At 45.9% G+C, this 20815-nt stretch overlaps 2 protein-coding genes across 2 annotated transcripts in view; one reads left to right on the forward strand and one right to left on the reverse strand.

Annotated features, from left to right (window-relative positions):
* Positions 1-1619: 1619 nt before the first annotated feature.
* LOC146204953 (uncharacterized) lies at positions 1620-5474 on the reverse strand. Its single transcript, XM_084589637.1, has one exon. The coding sequence runs from the start codon at positions 5347-5349 to the stop codon at positions 3610-3612; it is 1740 nt and encodes a 579-aa protein (XP_084445763.1). The 5' UTR covers positions 5350-5474; the 3' UTR covers positions 1620-3609.
* A 247-nt stretch (positions 5475-5721) lies between these two features.
* The window catches only part of LOC146204954 (ecotropic viral integration site 5 ortholog-like), a 235032-nt gene continuing 219938 nt past the window's right edge, over positions 5722-20815 (forward strand). Inside the window, exon 1 of the mRNA XM_084589640.1 lies at positions 5722-5859. The gene's annotated coding sequence lies outside the window, so the exon portion shown is untranslated. The remainder of the gene's footprint in view (positions 5860-20815) is intronic.

The following is a 20815-nucleotide window of genomic DNA, read 5'->3' on the forward strand; positions in this document are numbered from 1 at the left end:
AAATCGCTACATGTGTCGCGCATTTCGACCCAGCCCACTCCTTATCATCTGAATAACATCGAACTAGAACAAGTGTCTTCATACCGCAATTTAGGCATTCACATAACAGGTGATCTAACTTAATCTTTTCATATCACTTCCGTAATTAACAACGCCAACCGAGCTCTCGGCTACCTTCGTCGTAACTTTTTTTCTGCTCCCACCTCACTCAAACTTCTCCTCCACAAATCTTTAGTTCGCAGTAAGTTGGAATATGTTGCGTCCATTTGGGATCCCTTCACTGAAAACCTAATCAGCGCCCTCGAACTAATTCAAAATAACTGCACGTTTCATCCTTCGGAACTATAACCGCTCCGCCAGTGTAACATCTATGAAGAATTCATTACTGTTAGTCTGCGCAGCGATCTTATACCCCTTCCATCATATGTTTCGTCACGATTTGATCATTCGCATAAGATCGGTATTCCGTTTTTAAAACTAAACATGCAGCTGAGTCTTTCCTCCCACGAACAGCAAAGGACTGGAACCACCTTCCCGGAACCACTGCTTCCATCATTGATCATCAGCGTTTTTGTTCCGCATTAGCTAAAATTGTATAATTAGAATTGAAACACCCTGTACATAACTACTGTGTACTACACTTCCCTCTTCAATGCCCTCGGGCCTTGAGGGTAAAATAAATGAAATGAAATAGGTCACTGCCATTAAACAATTTTCTGTTGAAAGTTCATTCCACCCGATTTTATGTATTTTGTTGTTGTTACAGTGTATTGCTGCATTCTTGTTTTGGTACTGTTATTCTAAATTACATTTTTATCATCTGTTTCTCGTGAATTTTTAAATTTTAATGTTTAGTTGTTTTTGTATGACGTTTGCAATAAATTTGTATAACCCACTCCTGCAATAGCCCCATAAAGGGGCTGTAGTACAAATAAATAAATAAACAAAAAAACTAACTTTTGTGGCATGATGTTCACATCATCAGGTCTGCTGTTCAGTTCAGGGTTGCATAAAGCACTCATTTGTGACTGCCTTGCTATACAAAGGCACAAATTGTGCGACCAATTAAGCGACTGCAACCATCTAAGTGATGCTGACCAAAGCTCATGTGCTGGCACTATTATTTTGAGCGGACATTTCAACTTACCGAAAACGGAGCAAAATAAGTTGGTGTGACCTTCTCCATGGCCAGCAAGTGCAATGCGAGGCTGAACGTCCCGAAGCTGCATACGGGGCTATGACATCTGCTGATGAGGGACACCGCTGTTGAGGGCGCCTACAGATTTGTTTTGATCACCTGGGGTTCGTCAGCATGCACTGAAATCGCAAAGCTCACAGGTGCCTTGATAACTTGAATAAGCGCATATTTACTGCTGCCTCTGAGCTCATACCTTGCAATGCAAGACCTGTTGTAGAGTGTCACTACCCTAAAAGGTGATTGCCGAGCTGCAAAATGATTAAGCTCCCAGCCATGTGACGAGTGGGTTTAATAATAAAAAAAAAATGAGAGCCTGCATGTTTTTACACGTGGGACAAGGGCTCTTAAGAACAGCCCTTTTTAATTGTCTTACTTTTTTTTTTCCAGCACAGTGGCCGTCAACCTTGGTAAGCTGTAGGGCCCATACTGCAAGCTCGGGCTGAGGTATCTTACAAGGGCCGCGCCTACTGTGCTCTGTGGCAGAATTCGTTGTGCTTGGCAGAATCCATTCAGTGAAAAATAATGAGCATGCCTTTGGCAAATGTTGGCAGGTGACATGGTCGGGCACTGATTGGCCGATTGGATTGCGTGACATCATGAGGCCACATCACATGGCGGATTTGTCAGGCACTGCAGGTTGAGTTTGTGTCCCCCATCTTTTTCCATGCCACCTGACTGCATCTATGAAAGCTGCACATGGCATTGGTCAGCTTAAACGGGTACACTGATAACACACAGGCAAGGAATTTAATCGTCCAAATGATGTATTTAATCATTCAAAATGCACCCTCGTGTTAGTTGCAGCACACGTAACCCATGGCAGCAGTTGTGATGTGCAGTGAAACATTTGCAGCATCACCTGGCAGTGCAGGTTGCTGATACCTAGGCTTACGAAATTAATGCATAGTAAACGAATACTTCAGGGACATCTGTTAAAAATTTTAATAAACTGCAAAAATTTTAAGGAACTCAAAATTACTAAATGCCTATTCATAAATATGCTGATAACTATAATTATCATTGCCTTTAAACTGCTTATACAGCTTTCAGAATACTTGAACACATTTTTTCACACATCACAACTTTTATGGCTAAGAACAATTTAGTCAATAGCACTCGGCAAGGATTTTATGAATGCCTGCCAACTACCACCCAACTAATTGAAACCGCACAACTGCAGCTTAATTATTGACAACTGTAGGTAAACTGCTATTCTCCATCCTAATCTGTCAAAACTATCTGACCATGTATAAAATCATCAGTTTATAAACTGCATATTACATTCAAACTTGAGAACTTGTATCTGTTTGATGAACAAGAAGTGCAGCATTTCAGCTGCATCAAAATATCTGGCATACCCCAGGGCACAGTTCTGGCTGATGTTTTTATCTTCAAGTACACCTCTGAAGGTAAAACTGGTATGTATTGACAGAGCCAAACACAGATATGGCTTTTGACATTTACCCTGGATGAGGCAGTCTGTATAACAGTTCTCAGAAAGGGAGATGCTAAAAAAGCTGAAAAATGTCAGAACCAGAGATTGTGTTCTCATTGAGCACAAATGCAAGATACGTTTGGGTTTATAATGAAGGCAATATTCAAACTCTATACACTATGTTCCCTCAAATCCATTCACACTAATACAAAATTATTACATTTCTCAAGTTTGCTTAGTGCTGGAATACATAATCAGTTGTTTTCATTTGGTAGCCAATGTGCAGCCCAGCTAAAAGGCTTTAGGTTCACGTACAAGAAACCATCCTCACCTGCACACCAGAAGCTGGTCTCACAGTAGCCCACTAAAAGGACTACAACACACAAGGATGAGGGCTCCAAAGAACACTGTCACAGTGAACACGTTAATACAGAAGGGCTGCCAAAAAATATGGAACATGCTTCAGTGTCCGAACTTCTCTTATGCATTGCACGGAGGAAATATGGTTTTTTTGGGACAATGACTAGTGGCATATTAAGTACCTGATAACTTTGTTGATTAAGGAGTGTCACCAGTATATTATCACAAGCTGTACACAAGCACCAATTTGCCGTGACAGTGACGTAAGCACAAATGACTGTGATGCACTTTTTTTGCATGCTTTGATGCAAGGAATTGAGAGCTTTCAATTCCAAAGCACTGCTTTAAATACATTCAGATGTGGAAAATTGTTTTATTCCTTGCTGTGTGCAAATTGTTGCAAAATGATCGCTGGCAATGGGAACAGTCTGTCAGAATGAAAGTCCATGAGCATGTGAGTGTGCTTCTACGTTAAAAAAGAAACAAAAGCACCATCCTAAAAGTGCAACAAATAATCAACTCTCAAGTCCATGCCTTGTTTAAAAATGACATTCTTGCCTGACCTTTACTTGAGTGGTTCTGTCTTGAAAAACGAACAAATAATCAACTCTCATTTCTATGCCTTGTTGAAAAATGACGTTATTCTTTTTTGACCCTCACTTGAGGAGCTGTCTGAAGCCTGTTTCTTTTTTTTCGTGCCACTTATATCATCGAGTATGCGACGCTTGGCAGCTTTCTTCGCAGATTTCAGTTCGGCCAGTGGAGCTTCATCTGCACTGTCATAGACTTTTGGTGGGATGCAGAGTACATTCTCCAACTGCAGGTCACAGCGTGCCTTGTACGCCTTCTTTTTGCGGTTACTTCTTTTGTTTTTTTTTTCGATGTCAGCATGAAGCTGAGCCAAACATTCTCGCTGACTATCAGTACAGTATTTTTCAAGGCGCTTGTGCAATGGCACATCATAACCATCATCATCTTCATCCTCAGACACTGGTGTCCTGAAATACTTCACCATCTCAGGAATATTCAAAGGTGTCTTATTGTGCTCATAATTGTCGATCAGTTCTGCTGTCATATAGCTGGTGCGGCGTGTTGACAAAAAGTCGGCGAGGCGTTGCAGTATATTCTGCGTGGCACTCCCCAGCATTCCACCCTTGGCATCATCCACATCGACATCTTCATCCTGAAGCCTGCCGGCCAGTTGCATCAGTTCAGTCTTGAAATGAAGCACCTTCTCCCAGACGAGCCCGTGTTTTTTAGCGCCGTTGATTCGACGAACAAGTGTGCTTATGATGTTAGAAACCGCGTCCGCTGTCGGACGTTCCTCAACGGCCGCTTGCAAGTCGCTTAACAGGTCAACAAACAAAGCCAACTTGTAAATGTATGGCTTAAGGGGGCACTTTTCGGGTGCTGCGTAGCTCTTGCCGCCCAACCTTGCTCGCTTTACATATGAAATCGCCGACTGACACATGGGCATTTTCCTATCGAGCGAGAGACGCTTGAGCTTAGTAAAGGCGTCATGCGGTAGCTCGATGATGGGGGATGCCATGGCCGTGGCAAGCGCCAGTTCATCTCGACTGTTCAAAAGGACACGGATGAACGCATTTGTAATGCACACCATGTACCCTACGGTGTTGGAGTCCCATTTCTCAACTGTCGAACAGTTTGGCAGAGGCACATCGACGACTTCTGAACTGACGCTCACATCTTTGATGTTGTAGTCTTCGTTGGCGCTGATATCAAGTGGTGCCTCAGTGATGATGCGTCGAACTTTCCTGCCTTGAGACAGCAACCCGATGCATTCTTTAGCGAAATTCGTTGTGATTGGCCCGTGCACGAGATACACCGAACTGGCAAGTTGGGCTGCAAACGTGCTATCCTCTTCCAGGGCGTCGCGGAACATTCGCAAGATTTGCCAATTGTTCACCGTGTTGGTGTGCGAGAGAAAGTCGATATATTCTTGCACATATTCGGACTCGTATACAGGTGTAGCATCACGCTTTAAGAGGCGCTTTTGATACATGACGTCCGCGACACCAACCTCGGGTGAACGCGCGTCGAAGTCGCAAGCTTCCCTCAGCTTTACACGCGCCGTGCAGAGGTAAATAGCCTGAATGTGCTCCGGAATGGACAACACAGACGTGTTCCTATTCACAAATGCGCTGCGCTTACGCAACTCATTTACCAGAAAGCCGAATACTGTAGAGCTGCTCAGATCATCGGCCAATGTCTCCGTCCTCAGTACATGAAGCTCCTTCTCTCCTACTTCTTCTTTCACATATTCAAAAACAGCTTTTTGAACGGATGGCTCAGAAGTTGTCCACAGAAAAATACTTGCATTCTCATTATCACTCATGACGCTAGCAGGGTCAAGTGCGCGCTGAACACAGAGCGTCTGTTTTCGTCGTAGCGCACAAAAAATAAGCTATGGTCAACACCGACGTTGGCGCCAAGTAACCGACTTGACTTAGATTTGGCTCGAAAGTTACGTTCTCAACCAAGCCAACCAAACACCAAGCCTCGGCTGCCTTTTTTTTTTTTTTTTTTTGAAGGAGTTTTGATTTTTATTGACATAAAACCATGCTGTGAAAATTATTGTCGTATTATATTTTAAACTTTGCACAGCTATTATTTATTGCTAAGACCAGCCTTTTCAAATATTTAAGTGCTTTCCACGCTTTTTGCTTAGTGCGGTAAGTAACGCCATCTTTTCTAAATAGAGGGCAGCCGAGGTGCGACCTCGTTTCTCCTTTTTCTTCACGCCAATCCTGTCATACATTCCTTCCGTGGACGTCAGCAAGCGCAGGTATTGTACCAACTTCAACCGATTCCGTCGTGTCCACGCCTCTCACTGTATCGAAACCAGGTGAGTGAATTTTCGAAACAATAGCGCACAGCTGTTCAGTTCGGAGAGCTTCTTCTTAGAGGCGCTCCGATCCGTTCAGCGCACCCAACGTCCGTGCGGCAACTGACAGCGGAAGGTCTAAAATGCACGGTCGGAGACCCGCAGTCAGTCGTGCCGTGTTTATTGTGATCAGCTGTTTTGTGCCTCATGTGTTACTCTAACTGGAATTTTATATTTTTGTCTCAGATCATCTTCGGGATAGCGAGAACGTCTGAGACGTAGATACCTGTATCAAGCGTATTTTTTTTTTTTTTTCTTGCGCAGCTTCACGCCTTTGAATCGATGCTTGCAGCTAGTGCAGATGTTCTAATTACGCCGTCACCTGGCCGCACACAGCATCAGAAGTGATTTAAAATTCGTCCATTTCCATGCAAACTCGTCGGCGCCCTTTGAAAAGTGTAAAAAAAAATGATAAAAAATAGAATAAAAACGAGGTACCCGCGCTATGTCCCTCTTTACCTGTGTGCGCTCGACAGGTGCCTTATTTTCTCTTATCATGGTGTGCCTTTTACACCAATACGGATTGACCGAACTTGAATATTGACTTTAAATTTCAAAGTTTAGCTTTCGTGTTGTTTGTGACCGCACGTCGTTGAGAAATTTATTATCGTCAACCTATAAAATTACCACTAGCAAGAGCCTTTCTCGATGTGTTGTAATGATGTCACAGTGAACAGTTTAGGTGCCTTGCAAAATGTGGGTGTCTTGCCTGTCGTTTACATAACCTGTGCAGTCCGAACGGTTGTCTAAACAGACTTTCGCAGCTGCCCTGGAGCTTATCTGGAATATGACTGCAGAGTAGCCGAAGGTTGTTTCTTTCACAGCATGGTGACATATAAGTCTATAACAAGGTCATGAAAAAGCAATATCAACGTTTATGTTTTCCAGCTATTGTCTGCTGATTTGTTTTCTTCATTTTTTGGAAGAGTGCAAGCAGACGACAATTCCATTCGTTTGCGCGCATGTAGCAGCCGTGGTAGCCGTGTTGCGAAGCAGTCATTTTGGATTAAAAAGGTAGCTCATGTCGCACTATGTTTTACTAAATAAATATGAATATCCAGAAATAATCTAAATCTGCCATTTCAGGTGCGTTAACAGTTAATAACCATTGCATGTGAAATGTACGCTGGATTACGTAAAAGGTACCGCTGCATTTGCCCGACTACTGTGCCGGAGTACCCGGGTTCGATCCCGACCGCGACGCGTTTCGATGGAGGCGAAACGAAGAGGCGTCCGTGTGCTGTGCGAAGTCAGCGCATATTACAGATCCCCACCAGGTGGTCGAAATTACTCCGTTGACCTCCACTACGGCTTTTCTCTTTCCACTTTCACTCCCACCTTTCTTCCTTCCCTTACAGCGCGGTTCAGGTGTCCACAGAAACAAATGTGACAGATAGTGTGTCTTTCCCTTCCTGTGAGCCAATTTTTATTATTATATTTGCATATGGCGAGCCATCAGCTTGCTGCTGACTGGTGATCGCATCTAGTTTTGTCCTCACCCATGTCGCCAATTGTACTGGTATGGTGCTGATTGCTGCTTCGAGGATTCGAAATGAGAGAGAGACGCCTCCCGCACCCTGAAAGAACGAACAAACGTAACGAAATTATGTTCCCAACCGTAAGCGTCATGTCTTCTTCTTAAATTGAACTAATTTCGCTTTTGTTCTTGTTTCCCCGTATACTTAGGTTGCGCCGTACTTAAGGTGCACCTAAGGTTCTGCCTATAAAATTATCAGCTGGGCACTGCTCCGTCTACTTTCTGCCTTGAAGGATGAAATGGGGCCGTAAATGCGCCGTAAGGCAGTATGGACAGGACACCATTTCTTCTTTATCTCACCTTAGCGATGTTCAAGAGGTAGGCAGGCATACTTGGAGCCACGCAGGGAAGTCAGTGCAGCACCAAGAATAAAGGCACCGTATGACGCACTGGCAAACGACACTCACGTACAGTACTTGCTGGCAGTGTCAATAAAGTGTGGCGCCACTGTGGAAGCAGCAGCGGGCGCCAGAAAGGCGCTACATTTTCACAACTGTCCTTGCTGTGGAACGATCTGTTATATGCGCCTTCACGAACGAAAGGCAATCGTGAACTGTTATAACGTGCAAACACGGCGTCAGCTGTAGCTTGCACGATTTAGTGAGAAGGTATGAGCTTGGCTGAAGGGCAAGGGCAGCTTAAAGCAAAGAACACACGAAAGAAATAATAGACGGGACCCGGCACCGACTTGTTTGGATGCATATTCATCGTTCTTAAAAGGACAAATCATTGCACTTTAAGCGTCCATTTTTTTCTTTCGGTGCTGTGGAAAACTTCCTACTTCTAGTGGTTGATTTCGGAGAGGTTTTGTTACAAACGATGTAGAAACTTTTACCGATAATTTTGCGATCAATGCATGCGCCTGAAATTCTTTACCTCATCCGCTCACCTAACTTTCTGCTGGCCCCTGATACGCCTTCTTCCCTTGGAATCCAATTTGTTACCCTAAGCGACCATCAGTTATCCTCTCTTCGCAGTACATGCCCTGTTCATGCCCATCGTTAACTCGGGTTATTTCTCTGACTCACTCTGCATGCTTCCTATCTTGTAACGTTACACCTACCATTTTACATTCCGTAACCCTCTGCGTTGTCCTCAACTTAAGTAGAACCCTTTCGGTTAGCCTCCACGTTTTAGCTTCATAGATGAGTACAGGTAAGATGAAAGTGTTGCATACTTTCCTCTTGAGCGATACCGGTGAGCTGCTAGTCATAATCTGCGAGTTCTTGCCAAATGCGCTCCATCCCAATCTTATTCTCCAGGTATTTCCCTTCATCAAATCTCACCCTCCAGACTGTAATTAGGCATTTTTTTTTACTGCAGAGTTACGTGAATTTTAGTTTCCACTCTCAAGGCTGCTACGGCACTGGAATCGCACCTCATCGGACGAAAGCTTTAGTGGGCCGTGGTCACCGCTTCATCCAAGGAATTAAAAACAACTTTGGCGCTGTCTAGTGTCGAAAGCTAAAGGAAGGTGGTTTTTACTGACGGGCGCACTAGAGAGCGCGAAATATAAAACGTGACGAACACGTGCACGTTCTTAAAAAAAAATAAGTGGCATTTTCCCGAGATGGGGTCACGTGGGGTACTACAGTTATAATGACAGCGTTTCGCTGCAAGAGGTCACTTCAGTCGTTTTTATGCAATTTTCAGTGCCAAATTGAAATGATAAAACTGGCAAGATCTTGTCATTTCCACCGTGCTCTCATTAATACTGTGGCTGACACTCTGCTGCTTTAAACAACGAAACGGGGGAGGGGGTGGGGGGTGGGGGGGGGAGACCGAGAATGCAAACTTCAAGGCTGCACTCGTAGCCTGCACAATGGTCTTCAGACAACTTTAGCCCACAGCGGCAGAGAACACCGCCGACACTTCTCACGACCGAGTGGCCCGACGACATGTAGTGATAAATCGGAGGTCAATTCTTAGCATCTCTATGCAACAAGAAATCGAGGGATGCTCCTCGATTTGATCAAAAACTAGAAGATTTAGGAAGAACAAAACAAATTCTAGAGGGCACTTTGGACCGCTAAAGTGCGATGCCATTAGCGCGGTGGACTAAAGCCATTAGCGCGGTGGATCGCAGCCCTCCACTACGGCACCTCTATCTCCCTTATTTCTTTCGCTCCCACCTTCCTCCCTTCTTTTACCGCGTGGTACATGTCTCCGCTACATTTTCGGCGGTGGTCCCCCGTCCCTGAGGAGACAGTTGAACGCGCCGATCCTCCCCTTTCATCTTCCCCAACAAGAACCACCTCTCCGCTGAAAACTGTGACAGATACTACGCCTTTTCTATCTGTGAATCAACTTGAAATATCGCTGATGCCTGCTGTACTAACGCGACATCTGGGTCTGCTTCTGTTCCCTGTGCGGAGCTGCGTTCGAGGAAGCGGCAAATGAAAGGCGCCGCACGGACGCCTGGATCGGACACCCGGCGGGGCCAGCTTCGTCTATGCATGAATCGCCTGGTGACGTCATGACCAGTCCGGACGGTACATGGCGCGCCCCGTTGTCGAACACAACGAGCATCCCATTGAACACATCAAAGTCCACCGGCGTTCTATAATTAGTTTCCAGGGAATTAAAGGCGTAGTATCTGTCACTCGCGGAATTATGATGAACGTTTCGCGATCCGGGGCGTGGCGCAGTTCGTACAGCGCTCGGATGGCTATCCAAGGGATGAAGGTTCGATTCCCGGTGGAGGCAAGGTTTATTTATTTATTTATTTATTTATTTTATTGTCACGCAAGCATGCACGCACGCAACGGTCTAACGGCAAAACGAAGTTGCAGCCCCGAAACCATGGATTTTCAGTATTAAACTCTACTTCTTCGGCGTAAGATCATGAAACGGACATAATTGAAGAAGCCCTGACTGTAAGCACCAAACGTTTACCGGATGCGCGTGCTCGGAAAATCATTTATTGTGGGGTTGCCTTGCGGTCTATATTCGGATACAACTCGAGACTGCAGTAACCGCCACTCATAATTCCTCCGTGACAAAGTACAGTCCGCCGTTAAAGCTTTTCTGATTACCTGAATAAAAATCTACACGCTCAAGAATTTCCATCTAAAACAAATCCGACAAGAAAAAATGTTGTAATAACTTCCCTTAGAGTGAAAGGTTGCACAGATGCATCGAGTAAAAAATGACAACAGTTTTGTGTGCAAGCGGCAGGGCTCCAAACTTTCAACTTTTTGAAATGGCAAAAGCGGCATTTTTCGCCTGTAGTGATAGATAATTTTAGAGAACGCTAGTATACATACCTTGCAAAACTAAGGTTCAGTTCTTTGTATCGAGACATTTGCCCACCGCATATAAAAATTTAATTGAAAACAAAATATAATCATGGGACCTCGATTTTTTTTTTTTTTTTTTCAGTTTTTCGACTGCTTATTGTTGGTTTTTCCTGTTTAAAAACAAGCTTTCTGCGAAATGTTGTTAATAGATATTAAAAAGAATAGGGGTTTACAGCGTTGGTCAAAGTTTTCAGTCCATATAGTTTATTTCAACGTGTACAGCGGCACTTACAGCGACCTAACGCTATTCATCTAACAGCGGAGAGTCTTCATTTGCATGTTTCTAAGCTGCTGTGGATTATCGATGGGGCCCGCGCACCACTAAAAGAGAAAGAAAAAGCAACCACATAACCTGAAAATTTTTAATCCCTGTTGCAGCACTCATCATCACACAAATGGCCCGGGATGCCTAACATTCGCCACTTCAATATTGTATGACATGTGAGTGAATAGCGATGGGACGTGTCTCGGCGCTGACTGTAAAGGGCTACTCAGCAGCGCTACGTTGTTGAGGGTAGCATTTTGAAGTCTTGCCTAAGAGAACAAGCTGGCGAGCATTAAGTGAATACAGGAGCAAGAAGGATTCTGATAAGTTTAGGATATGATTACACCGAAGTTTTCGAAAGCAGATAGAAGTGCGCAAGACCGCATTATGGCATGCTCAAGCAAACGTGTAGGTCGAGCTTTTGGCAGAACATGTGTTCTTTTATTTGGTGCTGAACTTAGATCTCGTAAGTAGCCAAGTTAAAATTTTTGTCTCCAAGTGGACCGGAAAGTAGAAAATTTGGCACAAAGTAGCTAAACAGAGCAGCGGGAGCAAAAGGCATTCATCGAGCCGCAATCATTTAGAGTGGGCGTCAAAAGAATACTGGCAGATGACTGCAAGCTGTACGGCTCGACTGTCGGCGTCATTGCCATCCTTATATTTTGGTTCCGCGTCCACTGCAAAGTCCGACTTTCGGGGGCGCCTTTTAATTGTGAGATAACTGTGGGATTTTCTGAGATACTGTTGTGCGCATGCTGACGAGGATGGACTAAGCTTCCGGCGTGCCGCGAAAATTAGCTTTTAAATTTTTTCTCTGCTCGCACCGAGTAGTTACAACTGCCATAGAAACCCAATTGGGGTGCATCTTTGAAAATAACTGCGAGGCATATTACTTAAGATATTGTTAATGACCATATTGGTAGAAATGGCGCGTAAGCTTCCGACACGTAGCACTGAAGTTTGTCCTGCGCTAACAACGAGTAAATTAAGACTGCCATAGAAAACCAATGTGGTACGTTATTAAAAATAATTGTGATGCAACTGTGGGATATTGTAATATGGAAATATATTCATTGCTATGGTGGAGTTATGCAGTGCGAAAAAACAAAAAACAAAATGCGTTCAAGAACTCTTTTGCAGAGTTTGTTCAACATTTCTGCGTACGTACCGTCTCCTTTGAGGCGGTTCTGTTAGTAGTGCGATTGTGAAGATGCGCTCAGAAACGGTTACGCGATGGCTGTGACCAATCACAACGTCACTTGCTGTTCCACTGGGGCGAGACACCGACTTCTCATGCGCCGTCTTACCCAATTTAGCGTCGGAATTGAACACCCACCGGTGTGCCGAGCTGCAAGGTTGATGGTGATGATAATTGTGGGGGTCAGACTTTCTCGAGTCGCGGTGGTCATAACCAGGTCAGTATAAGACACATAAAAAAAAAAAAAAATTCACAGCGGGCCACCCGAGGTACGCGAGGCGCCTCACGGGCTTACACATGCCGCTAGAGCACCGTCTATCTCGCTACGGAGGAGCGTTATCCAGCGCTCCACTGCGCTGTTGGCAGGTGCTGTGACCAGTGGCGCAGTAGCCGTTTGACGTAGGCAGGGTGCGGTCGAGCGGCATTTTTAAGTGTCAGCAGTGAAACACGTCACTCTTGAGACATGGCATAATGAATTTGGTAGCAACTTTTTATATTCTTTAGATTTTTTTTTTTCATTTATAATATGCACTGTAGTAACTAGCAGTGTTTCTTAATATTAGATTACTATTTTATTACTGCGTTGACAAGCGTGTACGACTATGGGCCCAAACTAAAGTTTTGACTACGGGCCGAGCAGTTTTTAATGTATGTATGGCTTGTGTGTTGAATAAAGTAATTCGATTCTTATTTTCCTTACGGTAAGAGTCTATAAATTTATTGGCAAGCGTGCGCAAATTTGACCCTGTAGAAGAGCATGCTGCATACGTTTTTATCCAGTGAGAAAAATGGCGCATAATCACGCATTGCACACAAGCGAAAATACTTCTCCTCTAGGAAGGCTGCATTATTCCCTCTTTCTTGGACGAAGAAAAGCTCTACGAAGGCGTGGTGCCAGTACGACCGCACAGGTCCAAACATGGGCGAAGGTAACCTCTTGTATAGCGGAGCGAAACAGGGTATGAACGACGACAGACACGGAGAAAAGAGCGTTGACTTCCAGGTGTTTATTTTGCTGAAGATGCCATGCTTAAATACTAAGCGAAGCGCCAGCAGGAAAGGGAGAAATTGGGAAGGTAAGAAACAAACACAAATGACACATCATACATGATAGTTTAGTTAGTTTAGTGGGGTTTAACGTCCCAAAGCAACTCAGGCTATGAGAGACGCCGTAGTGGAGGACTCCGGAAATTTCGACCACCTGGGGTTCTTTAACGTGCACTGACATCGCACAGCACACGGGCGCCTTGCTTTTCGCCTCCATCGAAAAGCTGCCGCCGAGGCCGGGATTCGATCCCGCGTCCTTGGGAACAATAGTCGAGCGCCGTAACCACTGCGCCACCCCGGCGGGGTCATACATGATAGAAGGAGGCCTGTAATCACCAATCATGTATAATAACCTAAGCCATTTCTTGGTCAGTGTAAGTGACGGCACGCTTATACGCCCTTCTCCTGCACGACCAATCGGTTCGCGCTGCTATACAAGATACCACGAACCAACCAGTTCAGCAAGCAGCTATTCTCAAGGTAACCTCGGTTTTGCTTGCGAAGAAGACAGCTCTGTCCTATTTCCGTCTTTCATTGGGCCGCTTTTCTCATCGCGTAATTCAGGTAGCGTTGCATTGGGCGCGGCTGAGTCGGCGATCCGCATCATATATCCTCTGGGCTTTGATGAGCGTAGATCCAACGTGTGCGTAGTTAGCCTTCCGTGTCGGCCTGTTTGCTCATCGATCACGTTTCACATGGCGTCAAATCTTATTGATCACCGTTAATTATTTCCACACCAGACGTCTGTTCGCTACGAATTTTTGTTCGGCTTCATGCGCGACACTGGCGCCCACCAGGGCTGGCTGTAGTAGCGAAATGCGCTTTGATTTGCGTACTGTGCTTTTAAGGCGAAAGCCTTACTTGGATCATGGTGGAAATCTCGCGTAGGCGAGATCTGTCCGCGAGGTATCAGCGGGGTTCTGTCTAGCCTCCGCCGGGAACTTACTACTCCGATGACCAGCCGAGCGCGGACAAAAGGTTGCTACATCTAGTTTGCCTGTTATAAATCCGAACATACCATAGTCGGATGCAATTCAAGAACGGAGTGGTAAATGCCCATCCAATGGCGTCGATCGCGATTGTTGGGGTTAATCTCGCGGGCAGCTTATTCTGTGGCGCTACAGCGGGAGCTAGTCAGAATAGAGAAGGAGGCATGTTTTTGTTACCATGACCTAGCGCGTATTGTTCATAGCAGAGGTGCGGTGGCGTGAAGGGGGGAATTGGAGTAAGTTGGAGAGGTGGTAGGTGGGCCCAGTCTCCACGGGACGGGGACAAAAGCCCGCCACCTCCTCTTTCCTGCCGCGCCTTCTCAGCAGAGCTACTTAATGTTGTCCTCGAATATAGTATTCACTACGACTTGACGGTACGTGGTTAACCACCACGTCACGGGAACCAAACGACGCTATAGAATGGAGGGCCTCCTTTAAATAGTATTTTCCAACGTAACAGCAGTTAGTAGCAATAAGCCATTATCCACGGCATCCCATATTACATGACTGGTGAGTCAAAGCAACCGTAATCACTTTTTCATTTTTTTTTCTTGTGCAGAGCTTCAAATTTAGGCAACAAGAAAAAGGCCTCCTTTGATCGGTATTTGCCACTCCGTTCTTGAGCTGTCGTGCCGTCTCCATGGTAACGTAGGGGCGCTACGATGACACCTTCACCGCGGTGTCCAGGAGGTATATCGATGGTGGCACTCCATGTAAACTCTCTCCACTCCTTTACTAATCGTGTTTGCAGCCATGATGGTACATCTCACATACTACAGCTGCGTACAGCCGGGCACCCTCTAGTTCTAGGTACAGCAGACGAAACGATGCGAAACTATCGCAAGTACGCTTTGTCAGCCTTTATATCACTTAAATTTTACAACTTTAAGGAAATCAAATGTGAAAATGTTTTTATGAACTCTAATGCTTTATAGATCTACTTTTTAGAGTTTTGTGTGCGAATAAAACAAAATAGGAGTGCCATCATGGCGCTACATGAGTGTAGCATAGCCTCCTCGCCGCGCTTTACCCCCCTGCCAGAAGGGAACGTGGCGCACGCCATCTGCCGCCAGCTATGCAGATCAAACGCCGCAACGAACGCGCGCCATCGCCGTCGAGTGGAGCTACTCACCTCGAATCCGGCAAGGAGGAAACCGGTGTCCTACTCTGTGTTATGGCGGGATTCTGTCAAATAAACGCTGCAGAACCAGCCCCAAAGGCTTTCTTCGTCTTGTAGCTTTTCATCATCATCATCATCACCATCGTCAGCCGGATTATACCCACTGCAGGGCGCCGGCCTCTCCCATATTACTCCAACTAACCCGGTCCTGTACTAGCTGCATCCACTTGACCCCTGCAACTTTTTAACCTCATTCGCTCACCTAACATCTGCTTCCTCCTACGCTTTCCTTCCCTTGAAATCCAATATTTTACCCTTCGCGACCATTAGTTCGCACTGCATGCCCTGTTCATGCCCATTTCTTCTTGATTTCCATTAGAATGTCAGTAACTTGAGTTATTTCTCTGGCCCACTGTGCACGCTTCCGATCTCTTAATGTTACCCCTACCATTTTTATTTCCATAGCCCTCTGGGTGGTCATCAACTTAAGTAGAACCCTTTTCGTTAGCCTCCACGTTTCAGCCCCATAGGCCAGTACAGGTAATACGCAGCTGTTGTATACTCTCCTCTTGAGTTATACCGGTAAGCTGCTAGTCATAATATGCGAGTACTTGCCAAATGAGCTCCATCCTAATCTTATTCTCCTGGTTATTTCCCTTTCTTGGTCCTGATCTGCGGTTACTACCTGTCCTAAGTAGACATATTCGCCTACCACTTCCAGTGTTTCGCTACCTATTGTATACTGCTGTTCCTTTCCTGGGCTGTTGTTAAGGGGCATGAAGTGCTTCAAGGATTTTGGTAAGCGGAGCCGCGCGTCGTTCTCAGCCGCGGAGCGAAAATGAGTAGAGGAGTGCAATGGTCACATCTCTGTACTCTGCCCTTATGCCAGCATCAACCCTTGAATCGGCTGCACCATTGTCCAAGTTCAGAGTTAGTGCGTAATTGATTACTTATATTTAATTTCATTTCTGATTAATTTTGTAGTCGATTGATTACTTTTTTTTTCTTTTTCAACTAGCAACGTTTCGAGTTATTCGCTTATATTTTTTTGGTAACTGATTGCCAGTTAGTAATTCCTAGGCAGAAAAGCCTACGGGGGCGAAGCGTTCGTGACGCAGTCCTGTATACATGGACTCGACAGCATCGGGTCGAGTCAGCGAAGTCGCCATTACTCGGCCCCGTTTGTGTGTACATGAACTCGCTTTCTAGCGAGTATATCGAGGCACCCTATAGCGAGTAAGTATCGCAGCGGCGCGTAGCGTCGAGATTCGGAATCATTGTGCAAGTTTCTTACTCGTATTTGATTCCGTTGCCTTTTAATATCGAGAGCTTCGATTAATATTTTTTTTTATCATTGCTGAGGGCTAAAAGGAATTCAAATTCGCTGACGCTCCTCGCCGCTCCGGCGGCTTTTTGATCTCTGAGCTCCCCATAACTCGACTCCCTGACTCGACAGCGTCTACATGCTTCTAGACAAGCGGAAAAAGCGTGTTAACCTACCCCCTGCAAACGAGTTAACGCGACCCGTTCCGCCGCCTATTTTACTCGACCCGACTGCGTATACATGAACCCGACAACTGGTTTTTTACTCGACAAGCTTACTCGACCCGACTACTTGCTACGTCAGATTGTTCGGCCGCACGACGGCGCGCATGGCTGCCTGGTATGTTGCGCTCTCCGCGCTCTTCGTTCTGCTGGCATTTGCCTCGATTTAAGGCCAAGGGGGTGTCTAGTGAAGGACGGCGTGAGGAGCTGCTTTTTCTTTTTTTTTTTTTGTGGGGGGGGGGGGGGGGGGGGGGGGGGGGAATTCAACCACCCTTACTATGGTTCCACACCAGAATCCGTGCCATGGTATTCCAAATAAAACACCGACACGATTTTTTCAGCTTTTTATCGACCTTAACTACAGTGCCTTGTCACAGCGCCAACAACAAAGCACGACGCTTCATAGATAATTGGTTTGATGTGTAGGGTTTAACGTCCCAAAGGAGAGATATAGTTCTGTGCAGTGTCTGATGCCTTCACGGAGAAACTTAGCAAAATCAGTGACAACAACTTTGAAAAACAGCTAGTGCTGAAAATAACTGCGTCTAAAAAGCACAAGCAAGGCGCACTATAGTTTATTGCAGTTTGGTTAGTCTGTGTGGTTTAACGTCCCAAAGCGACTCAAGCTATGAGAGACGCCGTAGTGGAGGGCTCCGGAAATTTAGACCACCTGGGGTTCTTTAACGTGCACTGACATCGCACAGCACACGGGCGCCTTGCTTTTCGCCTCCATCGAAAAGCGGCCGCCGAGGCCGGGATTCGATCCCGCGCCCTTGGGAACAGTAGTCGAGCGCCGTAACCACTGCGCCACCCTGGCGGGGTTTGTATTGCAATTTGAGCGAGTCTGTGTTATGACGATAAAGTGCGAAGAAAAGTAACGCGGTTCTAATCAATTACTGTTCTTTAATTATCAGTTACTTTTGTGGGGCTGTAATTGTCCGCTGTAATCGGTTATATATAAAGTAGAGTAATTGTAATTAGTTACTTATTCTCTGGCCAAGGTGCAGCCTAGCGCGTTGTACGCGTTTAGCTTATCACGTAAACGCTTGCTTGCGCGATGCGCGCGCGGGTCGCGTCTGGATAATGGCGTGCTATTTAAGAGTATCGGGACTTCATATGCCATGTGAAGCAGCAGGCTGGAATCTGTCCGGCCATGTGTGCAAACCCTCACCTCTTGCTGGTGCTATCATTTCCGCACTGTGTTCGCTGTGTGACCAGAATTTCCGCTGCTGGACCCGTGTACTACGTGGGCGGCATTTCTCATATGTTCCGACTTGACGAGTTGGGCGAAATTTATTGGAACCGCGGCGAAAGCTGCGACAGAGAGCCTGCGTTTCCCCCTACCATCCGCGCGCTGTCAGGCCCGCCGAGGCCATCAGTGGCCCTCGGAGGGAAGAGGCCCCGGGCATCTGTTGGTCTGCTGGCTTGTGGCTGCTGTCGACGACGGGTACAAATGGTGCCGTGCGCGGCGCCCATCGTTTTCGTCCGCCCTGCGGCTGTCGCCCGGTGCCCCGCGCCTCCCCCGCCGTCTAGTTTCGGTCATTGTCGCTACAGTGGCAGCGCCTCTTTGGGTGGAAACTCGGATTCTCCCAACGTTCTTCTGGCCCGTGCAACGTCGGCAGATGGAGGAATTCGACTGCCAGGACCTCCGTGCTTCTTTTTTTTTTTTTTTTAATAACGTTGTTTTTTGCCTCGGGGCATACTGGAATATGTAAAAATTAAATGGGGATAATAAATGAAAGAAAGAAGGTCAGCTGTTCTAATAAAGTTCAAGAGAGAGCGATGATAAGGCCCTTGAGTCCATGCAATGTATGAAGATGAGTTGTTCGGCGAAAGGCCCACTGCCGTCAGGTGCCGAATTCTCGTCGGCTGCAGTGCCGGACAAACCCACAACAAGTGGTGAATATCTGCCTCATGATCTTTTGACTTGTAGACAGGACATCCTGGACGCTGATATAAATACCTCTGTGCTTACTCTTTGTTTTTGCTGAGATTCCGCTTTATAATCGCGCGACATTATTTATCTGCATCGTATAATGCGCGCTGCCGGCCAACACCTGCACGCGCGAGTGTTATACTATGTGCGTGTGTGTGTGTGTGTGTGTGTGTGTGTGTGTGTGTGTGTGTGTGTGTGTGTGTGTGTGTGTGTGTGTGTGTGTGTGTGTGTGTGTGTGTGCGCATCGTAAAAGAGCGGCCGCCAGTAGCCGGAAACACATGGTTAAGTCTAAACTCTGAAATTATAAACCATCACCACGTTTTTTTTTCTTTTTTTTTTTAACGCAGAGTCATTGTCGCCGGTACAGACGCATGAGTGCTGCTCGTGCCCCGTTGATAGCCGCCGGTCTCTGCAGCCGCAAAATCTTCGCGGATCCGACAGGCCGGCTTGCGCGCATCCCCCTGTACTGCAACATTTCTGCCTCCTCTGCTACGTGCTCATAAGAGCGCCGCTTTGTCTTCGTTCCCTGCTTCGCTCATTGGCCCGACACTATTATGCACTGACGTATTGCGGGTGACACAGCAGTTCCTGCCCGATATGTCCCGCGTCCAGTTCTTCGCAAGCCGCCGAGCTTGGCCTCAGATTACGCGGAGAGCGGTGCAGGAAACTCGTCTATTCTATATAGCGCGGCTTCGCTTGGTATGAGTGCTCTGGTGCTGCTCCCTCTTGCGCTGATGCTTCCCAGAGGTCATCTTTTTCATTACTCTCTGATTCGCTTTCTTTAGCCATTCACCTACTTCAGCGCTTGCGAATGGCGAAGAACGCCTGGCGTTTTTATTTTTTTTTTCTGCCTCTCTTTCTCCGCTTGTTCGACACTGTCCTTGTGTCTCCTTTCGCTCGTTCGAGTCCCGTTACGCCTACTTAGCTTACGAATTCCCGAAAGGAGAGGCATGAAGAGGCGTCCGAATCGAGGCGAGCATGAAAAATCACATTATTATTATTATTATTATTATTATTATTATTATTATTATTATTATTATTATTATTATTATTATTATTATTATTATTACTGCTGCTTCTATCACCGTCTCTGGCTGTCCCTAACCACTATACTTTGCACTTTGGCTGACGTACGCGTACTCATTTGCGTAATCAAATCGGTATAAAGGGCTGAGATTGATATTAAGGTTTGAACAAAGAATATATGTAAGCACAACTGGATTAGGAGGCCGAAGCTTTAGTTAGTGATCAGTGAAAAAAAAAAAGAGCAAGGTGCGAAACATAAATCGATGCAGCCACACCAGGGGCTGACTCAGAAGAGCCCAGAAAGGCTCGGGCCGTGAGAAATTGGAAGCGGGAGTCGGAAATATGGACGTCGTTAGTTCGAGGCAAAGACGTGGGGCGCCTTTCATTTGGTAGCTATAGATGGGGTAGAACCGAATTCAAGTAAGGGCTTTGCTCAGACATTATACAAGGCGTCCCAGCTAAATGTAATCCAGCCATTCTCCTTTTTTTTTTTTTTTTTTTTTTTTTTTTTTTTTTTTTTTTTTTTAGCCGGTGTGTCCTAGCCCAACTGGGGGCTGTTGGGAGTAGCGTGGCCAAGTGGCAATTAATTATTTCAGAACTTTTATATTGTCTTGAAAAGCAACTGTCTGCTCTGTTTTCGGCAAGGCACCATTTACGCAGCTTGCAAGCTCTTGTTGGGTGGGGAAACCATTTTTGCGGGGCACTTCACTTTAGCTGATACTCAGGCGTCCTTGATCGCTTTCTATCTTGATCGCTCGCTTGCAATGATATTCTACTCACTTGCAAGAAGTGATTGGAGTTTCGCTTTAAAGAACCTCCAAAAGAGCTAATGAATGATATCACTCTCCTAAGCGACTCGGGGCAGGGATTACAATGCTGATTGAGGATCTAATACTAGCCAAGCGCAGCGGCTGGCTTGAAAACTAATACGAAGAAGCAAACAGCTCCACGATAG

The sequence above is a fragment of the Amblyomma maculatum genome, chromosome 1 (assembly GCF_055883805.1).
Source record: "Amblyomma maculatum isolate TAMU_Amacu chromosome 1, ASM5588380v1, whole genome shotgun sequence".
NCBI lineage: Eukaryota > Metazoa > Arthropoda > Arachnida > Ixodida > Ixodidae > Amblyomma > Amblyomma maculatum.